General features: G+C 47.0%; 1 protein-coding gene across 8 annotated transcripts in view; it reads right to left on the bottom strand.

Moving 5' to 3' along the window:
* Positions 1-16,135, bottom strand: part of BCOR (BCL6 corepressor) — an 83,228-nt gene that overhangs the window by 21,975 nt on the left and 45,118 nt on the right. For 4 of the 8 annotated variants that reach the window (XM_051811652.1, XM_051811654.1, XM_051811653.1 and 1 more), the window contains 5 exons: positions 12,948-15,770; positions 12,189-12,242; positions 11,552-11,735; positions 3,294-3,575; positions 2,543-2,896 (listed from right to left, as the gene is read on the bottom strand). In XM_051811652.1, the coding sequence (XP_051667612.1) occupies positions 2,543-2,896; positions 3,294-3,575; positions 11,552-11,735; positions 12,189-12,242; positions 12,948-15,770 (3,697 nt within the window). The remainder of the gene's footprint in view (positions 1-2,542; positions 2,897-3,293; positions 3,576-11,551; positions 11,736-12,188; positions 12,243-12,947; positions 15,771-16,135) is intronic. The other 4 variants (XM_051811657.1, XM_051811656.1, XM_051811658.1 and 1 more) reach the window with 4 other exon arrangements.

The following is a 16,135-nucleotide window of genomic DNA, read 5'->3' on the forward strand; positions in this document are numbered from 1 at the left end:
CGCAGGGCTGCTCTCAATCCATCCTCCCCTGAAATTATTTTGGGCAAGTCACATGCCAGCTCTCATGGTTCTGGCACTGACCAGGGAACAAAGGGGTGACAGCACGGTGGCAGCTTACAATGCAACACGTGACTCCTCCCACACTAAAATCCCAGGCTCAACACAACTGGCGCAACAAGCACAGAAGTCAGAACCCTCTGTGTTCCAAGAGATTTGCAGGCACAGGCAGCAAATCATCCTGCTGTTAGACTAAGGTTTCACAGGCATAGAGGCAGACCTCAATGTCGTGCTACAGCTCGCTGCTTGGGATACAACCAGCTTCCCACAAGCAGAGACTACCAGTGCTTGGGCACAGGAAACAGCTGTTCCCAGCTCCAGATTAAAAAAAGAAAGCTACAAACAACAGTGTGTATCCTCACATTGACAATATCTGCTTGTTTAAGAAAAGTTTGAGGACTGGTCCCAGGCAAGACAGACAAGCTGGAAGTCTCTATCTCAATGCAACTATCACACAGAGGATGCTGTCATACAACAGAGAAAAATGTCCTCATCCTCGTGAACTAAAAACAAGGAGATTCAAAGATTTACACTTCAACAGAGCTGCTGGAGCATCAGTAAAATGATCTGAACGATCTCCAGTGCCCCTGTACAATGAATAGGAAGGCGTAATTTAGTAAAGTTTACGATTTTACAGCAGTTTCCAAAACCAAGAGGTTTTTCATAGCCATAGGGTGACTGAACCATTGGAAACGGTGCATAAATCGGGAGTCACCTCTTTTTCTTCCCTTAGGTCATGCGCTAGAGAAAGCCTGTCACTGCCATGGGAGGCATCGCAGGGGAAAGTGAGAGCGTCCTTACACAATGCAGCTTCTTGTTAGTGACCCTCGTTTAATCTCTACAAGGTATCTCTCTCTGAAAGTACAAAGAGGGGCAGGTGATGGGCAGGGGTGTGTGAGCCGATACCATGCTCGCCAAGGCAGCACATAAAGCAAGGAAGTAAGAGTCAAAGCTTCTTTTAAACCAAGTTTTGATCTCCCGCTCCGCAAATCCTTTTGGAGAACCTTCCCCATCAATAAGCATCAAAGTTTGAGGTTTTCTGCCCTCAGATAATCCTACCAAGAGGAAGGACATATGAGGAGCCTTAGGGCCGAAGACAAGCTGATACTTTTGCCTGTTTTGGAGACGCTACCCAGGAAAACCCTCACTGGCACAGGATCATCTGGACTCAGTCCTTTCCATGATATGGGATAAGAGGATCCACTCTCTTCATGCTTCTCTCTTTTAAGGGGATCTCAGCTAAACTACAGGTTAGGTCAACTGGAGTGTGACTGTCTTCCAAGTTTGATGAAGGTCTCAGGTTTGTCAAGGAGGAGGGAGCCCAAACATCCAATTCAGAGCTCCCCCTCCCAGAAACAGCCTTCCCTCAAAAACAAGTAGAAGACTTAAGAGGCAAGAGGAGGAAGGAAAGAAGAGTATTTGCAACCTTTTACCTGACAAGTCAAAAGAGGAGACAAAGGCTTTCTGCTGTGCCCAGAAGAGACAGGGATTCACAATCAGGTACAGGGGATGCATGAGGGGATTTGCCATGTGGCCTGCCTGATGCTGTTCCCCACCAGTTCTCCAACTAAGCGGCAAAATGTAGCAGGGAAGGAGAAAAGCATCAGAGCAGAAAAGTTGCTTAGGAGCTGAGGAGAGTAGAGACAGGAGAGTGACCTGTCCATCCCAATGAAAATTTGACAGATCGTCTCCATGGTTTCCACTCCCCCAGGACAGGGAACTGGCAGAAATGGGAGAAAGGATGGGGAAAAGGAAAAAGTGGAGTTAGGGGGAAAGAAGCAGCCAGAAACAAATCAAGGAAAGCTGATGTGCTTTGAGGAAGCAACCCCTTAGGAGAGAGCTGCTGGGAAGATCTCTGCCAAGGAGCCAGGAAGTGGGGTGACAGGGGTTTACAGAACATGCTCAGGATGAACCAGCAAAGCATCCTCGTTGGGAGGAGGATGAGCTCTGCTCCTGAGCATATGGCCTGGGAAATGCAGGGAAACCCAGCAGTGCCGAGGGTGCTGGAGGTGTTGGGTTCCACAAGATCAAGAACTGCTATCTGTGCTGACGCTTTTTCAGAGGCTCACAGCCCCTCAAATCCTACGTGTGGTTAAACATCCTTACATGAACTAGCAGCCTGTTTGCTCCCTCCCTCCCTCACCCAGAAGCATGCCTGCATTTTATGCCCCCCCCAGCTCTCCTCTAGAAACATAAACTTCATCTTTGCATCATCTATTAAAGTGTTTAAAACCAAAACACACACACACACAAACACATAGTTACACACACAAACACATTTTCTTGTCTGACAAATATCAGCTACAGCGCAATTCTTAAAGAGGAGGTGTCAGTCCTTAAACAAATGGACAGCTACAGAAATATATATATAAAACTTAAAAAGAAAAGAAACAAAAAAAGCTCTCAACAATTCCTTAACATCGGTGGCAGCATGCGTCACTGTAAAGGCTAAAGCCGGCTGGTTTCCCTAGTAGTCTCTGCATACCTTGTTCATTGTCACTTGTTTTGAGGGACTCTTCAGACCAACTTCTATTGCTTTTGGCCTCTGACCTTTTCTTGGTGTGCCTTTCTTCTGTGAAGTCTTTGACCTTTGCAGTGGCCTCTGGCTGAACAGCCTCAGCTAAATCTTTCCTGCTTTGCCGGCCCAACTTGCCGGACGGGGATCTCTCTGGTGACACCTGCTGCTCCCATAGTTCCCTAAGATGCTGCAGGTGACGCTGCTTTTTGGGATGGAGCCCTGTTAATTCAATGCACACCTTCAGGTTGGTCACCTCATTACAATTGGGCTCTTCTAAGTGGTTAGAGGAATTGTTTGTCATTTCCCTCTCAGGCCAGTCATCTAATGGAAAAATAACTAAAAATTAATCAAAAAGCCCCCTCAACTTAAAACAAAAGCTACATTTCACTTTCGGGGCATATAGTCTCAGCTTTACCACCACACTATGCATTTTAAAGGTTCGCTCATTAAGGGTTACATGCACTACAGTAACTTGCACTGCTGTGGCTACAGTGTCCAATGACTAGTGCTTTATCCTTATATACCAAGCTTTTTATATATACATATATATATACACATATATATACATACATATATATACATATATATAATTTAAAGTGAAATGACAGTGCTCACATTAGTAACTAGCAAGTTCAAAAATGGAAACACATTAAGCCAAAGGGACATTCCTTTCACAAGACATTCCTTGAAGAGAGACCAAAGCAAAATGCTGTCTTACCTTTGGAGTTCTTCTTCTTTTTTGCTTTTGATATAACTTCATCCTGCTGTTCATCCACAAAGCTTTCATTTTGGCTGCCATCATTTTGCACTCTCTCACCAGAGTGTTTACGCTTCCTGTCCAGACGTGGACATGAATGTTGGCCAATATCTTCTGTTGGCTGGTCTTCCGCTTTTTCATATACAGAATGTCTCTCTAAATAACATTTCTCACTTGAGAGATCTTTTTCCTCTGGAGTTTCAAGAAAATGACCCCGGGTGTTTTCTGTACTAGTAAAGTTACCTAAAAATAATAAAAAACAAAAGAAACAAACTCTACAAGACCTAATAAATACAACACAATTCATTGTGAGAAAGCTTTGCTCTCTTATCTCTTCAGTGTCATCTCCGCCATGACTGATGGCTCATGAGACATGCAAATAAACACAAAACTGTACTTTGGAACAAGTCTCCTCTGGTCATCCTAAGGCAGCAGTTTTCTCAACAGTTAAGCACAAAATCCTCAAAAGCACACTACTTTGTGTTGTTTTTACATTAATTTAAAAAGCACAATTTTCACAATACTTGTATCCATAGAAACATCACAATATACTTTTTTAAATAAAGAAACATCTTTAGATACTGAAAACACAGATTCTTTTCAGAAATCATCCTCACCCCCCAAAACCGTGGCAAGCAACAATCCAAGCCCCACTTTGCAACTTTGTTTTCAAAAATATCTTCTGATGATAATCCTTATCTTTTGCTAACTTCTCCCATTGAATTGCGGAGTCTGACTTAAAAGCATTCGTCCCTTCTTCTGGAGATATAAATTGGATACAGAACACACACAGACACAGACACAGGAATACCACTAAGAATAGCTGTGATATTTTGCAAAAAGCACTACTTGAATCCAAGGTTATAAAAAGGCTTCCTCACCCCAAGTAACCAGCCAGTCACTGTACCTCATATTATCTTTGTCACCTCCTTTTAAAATAGATCTCACTTTTTTCAGGGAATATTTCCAGCAACAGCAAGCGGGTGAGCTCTGAAAAGCTTACTAGAAACTAGTCTGACAAATTAGCCACAAAAACACCCATGTTGCCTTGCCTGCCTGAACTTCAGCTTCTCTCCACTATTGTTTACCCAAATTCAGAGACAGTTTAAGCAATTTTAAATGGATGCTTGACTTAAAATTATACTTTATCATCATCTTGAACTTGAAAAGGTGTTTTTTCTTGGGTTTAACCAAACTAGCTGAGGCATGGTTAGGCAGACATGCAGTACAGACTGCAACACAGATAATCAGCTTCCTATTTACAGTTCTCACAAACAAGCTGGTTTTCCCATGCATTTCAGCCCTCCTCTCCTGGTTGACCAATACTCTTTCTGCATCATTGATGCTGTTTGGTAAACTATGCTCCATCCTACTCCTCCACAGTTCACTGTCCCTTTTCCTATTCCCCCTTCTTGCCCTTCCTCCATCTCCCATTTGCCTTCCTGCAAACACATCTGCTGGTTTCCTACCTGGACTCCTGACAGCTCTGTTGTCCTTCCCTCCCTCAATCCTCCCTGACCTTACTCAGTCTCCTTCCCCTCAGCCTGGCCTTCAACTTCTGCTCTTCCCCTTCACCAGGGCAAACACTGCTTCCCTGCAGCCCCACCACAGCAGCATCCAGGCACTGGCAGCCTCTGGATGCAGCCCAACTCTATCCCACCTTATCTTGAGAGCACCCTCCTACAGCTCTGACAACACCTTCTGATTTCGTGACTGTCCTTGAAATACCTGTTGTCAGCAATGGAAGGCTGAGGGGGGAGGGGGGAAAAAACTCCTCGGATGAAATTTCTCTTCACTGCAATTTGGAAATGGCTCCAAATAGCACCAAGGTCTCTGGAGATGTTTGCAGGCACCAGAAGACACCCCACATCATTTTTATTCTGCTTGGGAAGCTGCCTGCAGGGTTGCTTATAAAACAACAGAAGATATTGGCCAAGAAAAATCAAAACACAAGTTGACTTTTTGCAGGCGAGCAGGACGCTCGGGCTGTTCTGCTATTTGGTGATGCTCCTCTCCAAGAGGCTGTCTGGCCAACACATGCTCCCTTCAAGATTTTAAAACACACTTCGTCACACTTCTTCCAGTCAACAGTGCTGACATGTTCCAGAAAACAGGTATCTCAGCTTACTATGACTATGCCTCTAAAATGCTATGTCCCCCCAAACCAGGATGAACCTGGCAACACCCTATGTTTGCACATCTGGCGTGAAGATGCTACCCCACATCTTTACCCTATAACCACACCAACAGCACCAGCAGTCCTGTTTCACACAGCATAAAAGAAGCTGGACCAGCCACGTTTTAAGTATCACTTTAGAAATAAATGCTTGTATCAGATTTCATTTTACATTTTTAATGCAATCTGCTATTTTCCTCCTTTCATAAGGGAACATTATACTCCTGTGGTCAGTTTCCCTGAACAGATCAGGTAAGGGCACTCTCAGCCACGCTCCTGTTGTTTAGAGCCTTCTTATCTCCAGCAGTACCAGCAGCTACATGCCATGGTTCATGCTGAGAGTCTCTATGTCAGGATAACTTTCCTGCTCCTAACACCGTCTGGCCTGAGAAAAGGCAGGCACATCCTGACCAATTCCCAGAGAAGCTCTTGCAGGGTCAGAGGAAGTAGCAGGGTGTAGGGAGGGGGGGTGATGGTCTTAATCTTTACAGCTTGCAGGAAACAGCAAGCTAATTCCAGCCTGCCACCACCGAACGCGACCTGCTGCAGATTAATTCCTTCTCTATCTGCAAGAGAACTTGGCACGGGGATGCCAGCGCTGCTCGCTCAGACTGTGCTAAAAAAATAAAGAGGAGAGAGACCTCACTAACAGCTTGTCACTGTCAGCGTTTCTCCAGGGCTTCACGTGCTGAGGAGAACAGCACACACCTACTGAGGTTCATCCAAAAGGCCTTCGCTGCCAGCAGCTCTGTGACACCTTGGCCTCTGCGCCCCGGTCACATCCGAGAGGGACCCCTCAGGGGATCAGAGCTACATCTCCTTGGCTGCCGAGCCAGAAATCCCTCTCAAGGACCGCCCGCGGCACACGCGCCTCTGAAATCCGTCCCGCTAGATGCAGTTAAGACCATTAGAGAAGCGGCATCTCCGCACACTAATCCCGGTTGTGTAATCATCCTGCAGCAACACGGGAGGACACCGGCAGCGCGGCCAGGAAGCCACGCAGGACGCGTCCTTGCCTCTCTGCTCCGACGCCGGTGCTCCCCACCTCTCCCACAGCCAGATTTTCAATACCAAAGGACAAAGGTCAGCCACTGTTCAGGACACGGCGTAACCCACAGGCTGTCAGGCTCTGTGCAGCCTGCATGGACACGTCGCGTGCCCAGAGGTTCTTCCCTTTGGCACAGCAGTGACCGCCTCACGGAGCACAGGTTCTATTAATATTTTACCACCAGATTCCACTCTGTCCTCAAACTGTTTTGCAAGCAAGCCGGATCAGACACGATGTCTCCCCAAATTAAGATATAAATGTCAACAAGAGGCACAGCAACAAAAGCATAACGTGCATGCCCGACAAGGATGAAGAGAATTTACGTGCTTTTGTTCCCACCAACCCCTTCCGTGCCATGTATCTACAACATCCTTTTCTCCACCCGAGGTAGAAAACAACAACAAAACACTTGGGAGTTTTCGTATCATCATTATTCAAACAGTGATGAGGTAGCCAGAAACACAGGATAAATGCTGAGTTCTCATAGCAACACACCTCTATGAGTAAGGAGATTAAACTCTTAAATTGTGTTCCTTCCTCAAGCCTCCAGCATTTGCCAGTCTCACACCAGCTGTGAGAACTAGCATCAAGAACCCAAACCATTTCTCACCGTCACACCAAACTAGAAACATCTGGTTTCGGCCTGAAGCAGTACCTCCTTAGCACATGGGTTACAATCTAACGAGAAATAGTTACACATACGCACAAACACACCACCCCAAAAAAACTTACTTTCATTTTTCCATCTTCCTGTTGCTGTCAGCTGCTCCAGACCAAGCCCTCCCATGCAATGCAAACAAGGAAACACATCTTAGTGTTTAAGCTGAGATTCTTTTGTTCAAATAACATGGCAGCTAAAAACAGCCTTTCCTCTTCCCAGGAGCAACCTCTCATTGCGCTCACTTATGCAAGGCACCCTTTATTCATCCAAGAATGGTAATGACTATCCAAGTGCTAAAACCCAGTATTCAGCACAGACATCACAACTGTAAGGAATTCCCTAAGACATCTTCAGTATTCAATTTTGAGTATCCCATGGGGCAGAGGGAACCCAGCTGATTTCATTTTTCCCTCCAAGTACCTCTGTTTGGGAGCTTTCAGCATTTGTTTCATTCTGCCCAAGACTACCACACTGCACAAACAAGCAACCACCAGTCTCAATGCACAGACTTTTCTGTTTCTTCTCTTCTTTTTATTGCACTAGGTCCCGTGGCAGGAAGGTAATAACTGACCAGAGCAAAGGACATGTTTACTGTCTCCAGCTTTCATTTGTTCCAGTATACACACAGCCCAGCAAGAGTAAAGCAAAGCAGGGGATTACCATGCAAAGGGACACCAACACCTCTCCAGCGCTGAAGTTCAATAGTGTAATGTGCTTTGGCACATCACACCATTTACCTTCACACATAGAAACTGCTTTAACTTCTTCCTCATGACCTCATGCCTTTAAGATCAGGCTTCTAACATATTGGAGTAATTTTTTCCCAGATAAGGCTTAAACAGGCAGTGTCTTCCTCCTAGAAAATTAAATGAACAGGCAAAACCATGCTGCCCAGTCAAGAAATTCACAGCTTGTAGAATTTATTCAATCTTTCACACTCGGGTATGATTTTCAATTCTAGGAGAGCTTTGTTATGAACCAACATGCGATCATCACATGCCCGTATTGATGCGTGTCTCCGTGCCAATAGCTTAAATCACTTGATCTCTGAACAATCCTATGACTCATGACATATGCATCCCATAATTTATCATGTTTGTGCTATGAAAATGCACCAGAGCAGCATTGCCTCAGCAACATTTACAAGTCACCTTGGCAACAAAGCAGCTTCACAGCTGCTCTCAGATGCCCGGTCTCAGATGCCCGGCAAAACCTAAAGGAGATGGGAGAGAGTTGAAGCACTTCTACTTTACTGTTTGGCTTTAATTGCTCATTAATTAGCTAACATGGCTACCTCCCTTACATTGGGCCTTAAAAAAAAAAAAGAAAAAAAAGGCAAAACAGAAAAAAAAACCTAAAAAAAACCAAAAGCCCACCTCTTTCACCTTTCTTTAGAAGGCATGATGAAGCTTAAGAAGACTCCTAGTACAGCAAAGCCATGCACTGCCAAGTCAGAGGAAAAGTTTAAGGCATCGGGTATTGAGCCTTCATTTGCTTCCAAGGAAGTCTGTACATGTGCAGTACAGCTAGGGGGAAAAAAGCAGTTTCCATCCCATCAGATGCCTCTGTAAGCATCACCTGCCTGTGTTATTTAGCCCTTTGTGGCACTGGTAGATTTAGAGGAGCCAAGGGGCCGAGCAGCTGCCAGGGCCCCGATCGGCTCCAGCGCTCCAAGCCAAGCACGGCTGCGACTGTGCCGAGGCGGCAGCGGGGCAGCCCTGTGAGCTGGCTCCATGCCACAAGCACAGTTTTGGCTGCAGTTTCCTAATTCCCTGCCGGAATCGGGCAGGTGAAGTGCTGGCACAGTGGGGGTCACACCTAACAGCTCACCAGTTTCACTCCTAAATTCCCTGCTCACACAGGCAAAGGCACAGTGTTTCACTTTAAGATAGCGCCGGACAAACGCTACATGAAACAAGCTGTAACAACTTTTCAAGCAGCAAGATCGCTTGCAGGAGGAGGCAGAAAGGAAAACAGATGAGGCTGCAAACCATCAGCTCGTTCCAGTTCAGGAGCTTTAAAGCCGAAGGCACCAACAGTGTGGTTAGAAATTGAAAGCAAAGAGAAGGCAAGAGGTAAGTAAGTAGCCCTGGCTCTTGCTGGGGAAGAGCAGGCAGAACTCATCGCCCCTTCACCGGTTGCTCAGCGAGAGATGCATTAAGACTGCTGGTGGCTCAAGCCCCAACGGAGAGCACAAGCCACCACAGTAGAGGCATTCAAGGTGTGAAACTCGGCTTCCTGATTTATCAGCTGCTATCCCAAGGGGCAGGAGGTGAACCGCCACGATAAAAAAACTTTTACTGAGACCTGAATCTGTACTGGTAAGTATTTGCTGCTTCCCAGGCAGGCATACAGAGAAGGAGCTCCCTCAGCAGAACAGATCTGTGCTTTTAGGAGTTCAGACATTCGGCCAAACTCCAAAATAGCCTGTTAAGTCAGAGCTAATTAACAGAGGAGAGGAATGAACTAAGACCTAAGACTGAACATACTTTCCCTGCTTCCAACAGTTATTTAACAGTCTCAAACACATTTTAGCCAGTAGATTCAAGTGCCAGAGACCTCAATAAATGAATTTACAGACAAACCATATCATCAGCCTTTTGCAAGGATGGGGGGGACAGTGTTTTGGCACACAATGATGCTCTAATACTCTTCCTCTCCACAGCCCCCCACTGACCTCCCCATGTCCCAAGCAGCACATCCATGCCCCTGAGCAAGCCTTCCCTCTCTCTGTTAGTCCCCTGCATCCATCCCTCAACCCTTCAGCCCACCATCCCCCTCTTTGCTGAACCCATCCTGCCCTGCAGCCAGAATTAGCCAGCAAGACAAGACTGCTGCTGCTGCTGCTCTTCTAGCTTTCCAGCACACCCAGGGTGGAATTTAACAGAGGACATCACCAGGGCATCCCAAGTCCTCTGAGGGGCAAGAAAGACTATCATGAGGGGGAAAGCTAGCGCAGCAGCCTGCCCAGCTCTCAATTTTAACATGAGGACTACAAAGGCAGCTGTGCCTTCCTCTCCAAGGCTCCCTTGGTATAGCTTGGAGAAGGGAAAGGCCACTCAGCTTCTCCAGGGGCTCAGTTTGCCCCTCCCCACCCTGGTACCCTCTCCAGTTCCACAATGAAAACTTTCCCTTGCTATTTTGCCAGGCTGATTTCTGTTGAGGCTGTTATTCCAGAGACAGCAACACCACAGTAACTTGATTTAGGTGAGCAACTGAGCAAGTACGATTGACCAGCATGCTCTCCACCAAAAGCATTAACCAAAGACCAGAACAATAATTCAAAGTTATTAAATTGCCTGAACAGAATTTTCTACTAGCCCTACTCATGAATCTCCACCTACGGAAGAGCACACTTAACCACTGAGTTACACAGTGCACACACACACACATGGTGCAGTCTCCAGTGTGTTTCCTCTTGTTTTGAAATGCTTTCAGCATAGATTTTTTTTTTTTGAGTTGTTCAAAACAAAGTAGCAACAGGAGGAACTGATCCATTCCTTAAATACACACGTAAAGCAAAAAAAAATCGTAGAAACTGATGGAAGCCACATGGTCACCGAGAGTTCAAACAAAACAGAAGTGATTTTTCCTGCATACAGTAAAAAATCCCCTAATACCATTTATTTATTTATTTACTTGAGTTTATCTTACTTTTAGGATGTTGCATTTTCCATAGTCCTCTGACACCCTTCCGCAGCCTAGAGGGAACTGCCAGCCCCATGGGGAATTTCACAGACTCTGCCTGCCTGCAAGAACCTGTGCCACATGCACCTCCCCAGCCACTGCAGCAAGAAAACACCTCGGTAAACTAGCTTCTCATCATTTGAGGTTGTTACCATCAGCTTTCATGGATAAGCCAGCCTAGCAGATAATGTCCTTTCCCACTCCCCATCACTCTTCCATCCACCATCCTTGATTTGCCTGAAAGCTACAGTATTGGCATTTCCCAGTGTTGCTGCAACTTCAGAAAGCTGAACTCTCCTTCTTGCCTCCCTCTCTTCCCCCATCTCCTCTCTGTATTTAAAATATAACCTTGGACCTCTGCTTTCACTGGCTGACGTGGTACCACACCAATTAAAAGGAGGATCTCTTTACGGCAGTAACTTAGTTAACTATCTCCTGAAATGCAGGTACAGCGGTAACCAGTAACTTGCAAACCCCAAAACAGAGCACAGAAGGCACCATCTGTGGCAGCTGTGCACCTGCTGAGGCCAAGGCCAGTGACTTTAACCAGCAACACCATGAGAACACACAGATTTGCTTGCTTTCCTGCAAGCTGCCACGGCACAGAGACACATACGCGCTTCAGAAAGCCATCTAAATTCGCTTACATCTGTCATTGTCATTTTGGTCAGCAATGGCATCTTCCAGAGCGACAGACTTTGGCTTCTTTTCACTGTTTCCTTTCAAGTTTTCCCAGTCTGCCTGGCTGAATCTGCAGACCTCTGAGTCTTTGGTAGCTGTTTGGCCTTCTCTCTCTTTCATCTCCAACTCTGAGAAGCGCATCATTGCACGCTAGAAAGAGAATTGATATGAAAAAAAAAGTCTTGCAATAAAAACTACTTCATTTACCTTACCTTACATGAAAGCATTTCCAAAGAAAAACTGACTCAAAACCAAAGGTTTCAGATAGATAGCTAAGGGTAGGAGTTTAACACACCTGACTCATAAAACAGTGTTCTAGCATCTTATGAGCAAATAGCCACACAATTCTTTCATATATAAGTATATATATATAAAAGATTATATATAAATGTATATTGTATATAAAACAAAAACATTCCATTTTGGAGGTAAAAAGAGACGAAAACAAAAAGAAATAAAATAAAATAAAAAAAAACAACAACACAAAACTGTACAATGAATAAAGACGACCATGGCCCACAAACTTCCCTTTGTGTATTTGGAAATGAAATTTAACTCAAAGGTTTATGTAAGAGTCTAGTAATAAAAATTTGAAGAACTGACCTCACAGTAAGCAGCAGGTAGACATAAAATACTGTCCTCTTGTAATCCTTCCATCTATGTAATTAAAATGGGCACTCAATGGATCATTTAGATAATTTCATCCATTTTTATAAGCATAAACCAATTCTTTTCTTAACAATGCAAAACAATTTGGCTTAACTCATCCCTTCATTAAAAGTAAAACACCCTAAGAATATTCCTACACAATATCTGTCTATCATCCCTCAGTATCAACCTCAATACCGCTCCTACTCTTTCCTACGCGTTCACTTGGCGCAAAAGTTGCCTGAGACCCACTAATACATGACTGCGACTCCTCTCCATCAAATGGCACATTTGGCATACTAATCACAACTTCTGGGTATGCTTTGCTAGCTGGCACTACAGGCCAGCTGAGAAATTACAGCCATTGCTAGTGCCAAGGTAACATGCATGCCTGTCTGACTCCCCTCGTAACTGCACAAACATTTCATTAACGTGCATTAACATTTTTATCAGATCTCAGTAAAAGCCCTTAAAAGCTTATTAGCCCGTACATACCTAAAAGCCACACGTACTATTCTTTACATCGCCTCGCTCTCATTAACAGACTTACTTTTCTATTTAAAACCGTTTCTGGAGAGTATGCTCCTAACGAAAAAAAATACTTTTGTTTTTCTCCCACCTGCATTGCTTCTCTCAACTTTAAAACTCAACTGTGACTCGCAACAGAGAAATAACGACAAAAAGCGCGGCAGTTGTTGGACCACGCGGACTCACCTGCAACGCCCGCTGCTCCCGGCTGAGCTGGCTGGAGTCGGCGTACAGTTCAGTCGTCACGCACTTGAATCGATCACCTACATAACCGGCAGAGTTTGCGATCCTCTTGGCCAACTTAGACGGCTTGGGCTTCAGTATTTTGCCATCGGCAGATTCTGCATCATCGGCTCCGTCTTTGGTATAGGTCTGGTTGGTGTCGATGCTGGGCGGCGCGGTCCCCATGCAGAATGGCTTCGCGTCCTCCTGCACCTTGCCAAAAGCCAGAGCTGGAGCATCACTCTCGTGAGTGCTTTCCAAGAAAACGGGCGAAGGCTGGACTGCCACTCTCTCTTTAGGCTGGCTCACAGACAAATCTTCTTTCCTTAAGCCGAACACTGATGAACTCTGGGCCTGCTTGAAATTATAGGTTTCATGAAGATCGTTATTTCTTCCAAACTCCTCTCTCATTACAATAAAATCTCTGTGCTGCGGCGCCTGCTCTACCTTGTGCTTTGTAGGGTCATTAGTCTGATTACTGCTTTCCGTGGTAAAGCTGGCTTTTGTTATGTTTGCTTCACTTTTAGCCTCTTGCTCGTCTCGGAGAAGATCCGGGAAGAGGTGTTTGTCGCTTTTTGCCGAGTTTTTATTATGGCCAGAGCTCTGGTGCAATTTCATGCTCTTGTCACTGGGCATTTCGAAATGCATCTTCCCGCCACTCTCCAGGAGCTCTGGCAACCGGCCCCGCAGAGACGGGTCCTCATATCGGACCCTCTCGTGAGAACGTGACCTCCTTTCTGGCTTCTCCTCCTTACTGATCTCCAGAGCTGAATGCTGCAGCAGCATGGGGTGCACCATCCCCATTTCCAGTGCGTTCTGGTAGGTCATGAACTCCCCCCGCCCTGCTGGCAGGCTGTAGGGGAGGCCAGGTTTGGGAGCAAGGTGGGTGGGGTAGAGGCTGCCGTTGGGCAGCAAGACAGGATGTGGATACACATGTCCTTTCCCATGGAGGGTGAGAGGGCTGATGGCTATCCCTTCCGGCACCGGGTACGGGAGGTAACTCCTAGGGTAGGGCAGAGGTGGAGAGCGAAACGCCTCGTTGGGTGGCAGAAAGATGGGGCTGGAGGCCAGGGCAGTCTCACTCGCCTTGAAGTTGGCTTCCTGGCCACAGGATTTGGCCACCTTATTGCTCTGTTTCGCAGGGGCGGCGACAGGCTGCCCGACGTGCTGGATAACCGAGGCAGTGCACTCCGCAGAGCTCCGGGCCACCTTGGGACAGTCCGCGTTGGCGTTGGGAGCTGGTGATGCTGACGCTGGCCGCCCTCCTGCTGACACCGTCCCCGAAACACTGCCCACGACTGCCTCCGTGCCACCCATCCTGGGGCAGGAGGAGCTCCGCGGCTGTGGGATAACCCAGTCCAGTGCCTTGTTTTTCAGTTGGACATTCTTCCCAGCCTCCTCGCTGGGGCTGGGACCAGGAACAATCCAGGAGGATGGTGCCGTGCTGATAATTTCAGGCCTGTAGATGGGACAGCTGTTCCCGGGAGAAATGGTTTCTTTCTGAATGATGTCACTGCCAGGTAAGTGCGTCCCCCCTCCTGCTCTTCCATGCACCAGCACTGTTGGCATAATTTTCTTACCATGGTCCAACTTGCCAGCAGTTTCTGCATCAACCACTTTCGCTGACAAGTCCAGGGGTTTGTCGGTGACATCTTTAGTTGGGGTCTGCTTTTCCAGGAGCGGGGGAGACCTGCCGTCTTTCCGGTCGTGGCCAGCTTTCCGTGCGTGGGGAGCAGATGGTGGGGGTGCCTCACCAGCATCGCTGCCTTTGGGAAGCTTCCCATTGGAGAGGCGAGAGGGTGGAAATTCACCACCAACGTTCACGTAGGGCTTTGGGAGAGTAACAGCGGAGGAGGGAGAGGTGGTGATCCTGGGGAAGTGTTTGTGGAAATCCGTGTAGGCATCCCCCACCTGGGCGGGCAGAGGGAGGCGGGGGGACGGCCGGGGCGAGTGCGGCAGCAGGAGCGCGGGATCTGCCGGCATGTTGGCAGGGGCCGGCTTGGCAGCGGGGACGCGGGACTGCTTGCTGCTCTGGATGTGGGGGTAGGCGTGCGTGTCGACAGGGGTGCCTGGGCTCACACCCATCTTCCACGACAAGCTCTTATCCGGACAGTGCACCAGAGGTGGGATTGCCGGTGAAGCCGAAGCAGTCGAGAGCCTCATGGGCGACGCCAGCGACGAAGGGATGTGAGGAGCAACGTAATGGGAGGGAGGCAGGTATAAAAAACGTTCACCGTTCGTACATACAGGTGAGTAAGCCAGGTGCTGTGGCAAGCTGTAGGTGGACTGCTGAGGTAGCAATGCCTTGTACATGTTCAACGAATACTTATTTGGTGAGTCAAGGAAAGGATATATGGCAGGCGTTGCGCCCTCCATATAGGGGTTTACCCAGGGGAGCCTTAGGTAACTAGCACCATTGACACCGAGAGGACTCTGCCTGTCACCCGCAGCTCGGTCCAAACCCAACGTCTCCCCCGTCGGGACAGAGTTTTTTTGTATTCCAGGTGGCGTTTTGTAAATAGCGCTGAAGCCGTTCGGGGCTTTCCCAGAGACAGCTGCGCTTTCTACCGCTTCGGGAGGATTAGACTTAAACTGTATCTCTGGATTTCGTTCAGGAGTAAATCCGAGGCCGGTTATCGAACTCGTAGCATCCCGTGATTTTTCCGAGCCAAGTCCGCACAAGCTGGAATAGATACTGGGGACTCTGAGTCCTTCTCGCATGAGGCCAGACCTGTCCATACTCAGAGCTGCGAGACTGTCAATGCGATGTGCTGTAGTCGCATCCACCTTTACAGAACAAGAAGTATGTTACTTTCACATCTAACTAACACGACTGCCACTCAAGCTACAGATAGATCAGCATTTCAGAAGATAAACAGTAACAACAGAAACATGGTATTTGTTCTGAAAATGTACAGAGGCTGGTCACACTTGAAAATGGGAGAACAGGAACCTAGGGAGCAACATCAGCACCAATCTCTCCATATCCAAAACTCAACAGCCAGAAACAAAAGTGTGAAGACCCAAGCAGCCAGAAGTGGTCCAGAGACGATGCTCAGTGGCACCACTTCTGTGTGACAACAGGCTTCTCAACCCCAGCCCTGCCAGAGCAAGTGCATGTGGGTTGTGGCATGGATACCAGAAAGAGAAGG

Source organism: Manacus candei, unplaced genomic scaffold (assembly GCF_025592945.1).
Source record: "Manacus candei isolate 608988 ecotype Guabito, Panama unplaced genomic scaffold, ASM2559294v1 h1tg000083l, whole genome shotgun sequence".
In the NCBI taxonomy this organism is placed as follows: domain Eukaryota; kingdom Metazoa; phylum Chordata; class Aves; order Passeriformes; family Pipridae; genus Manacus; species Manacus candei.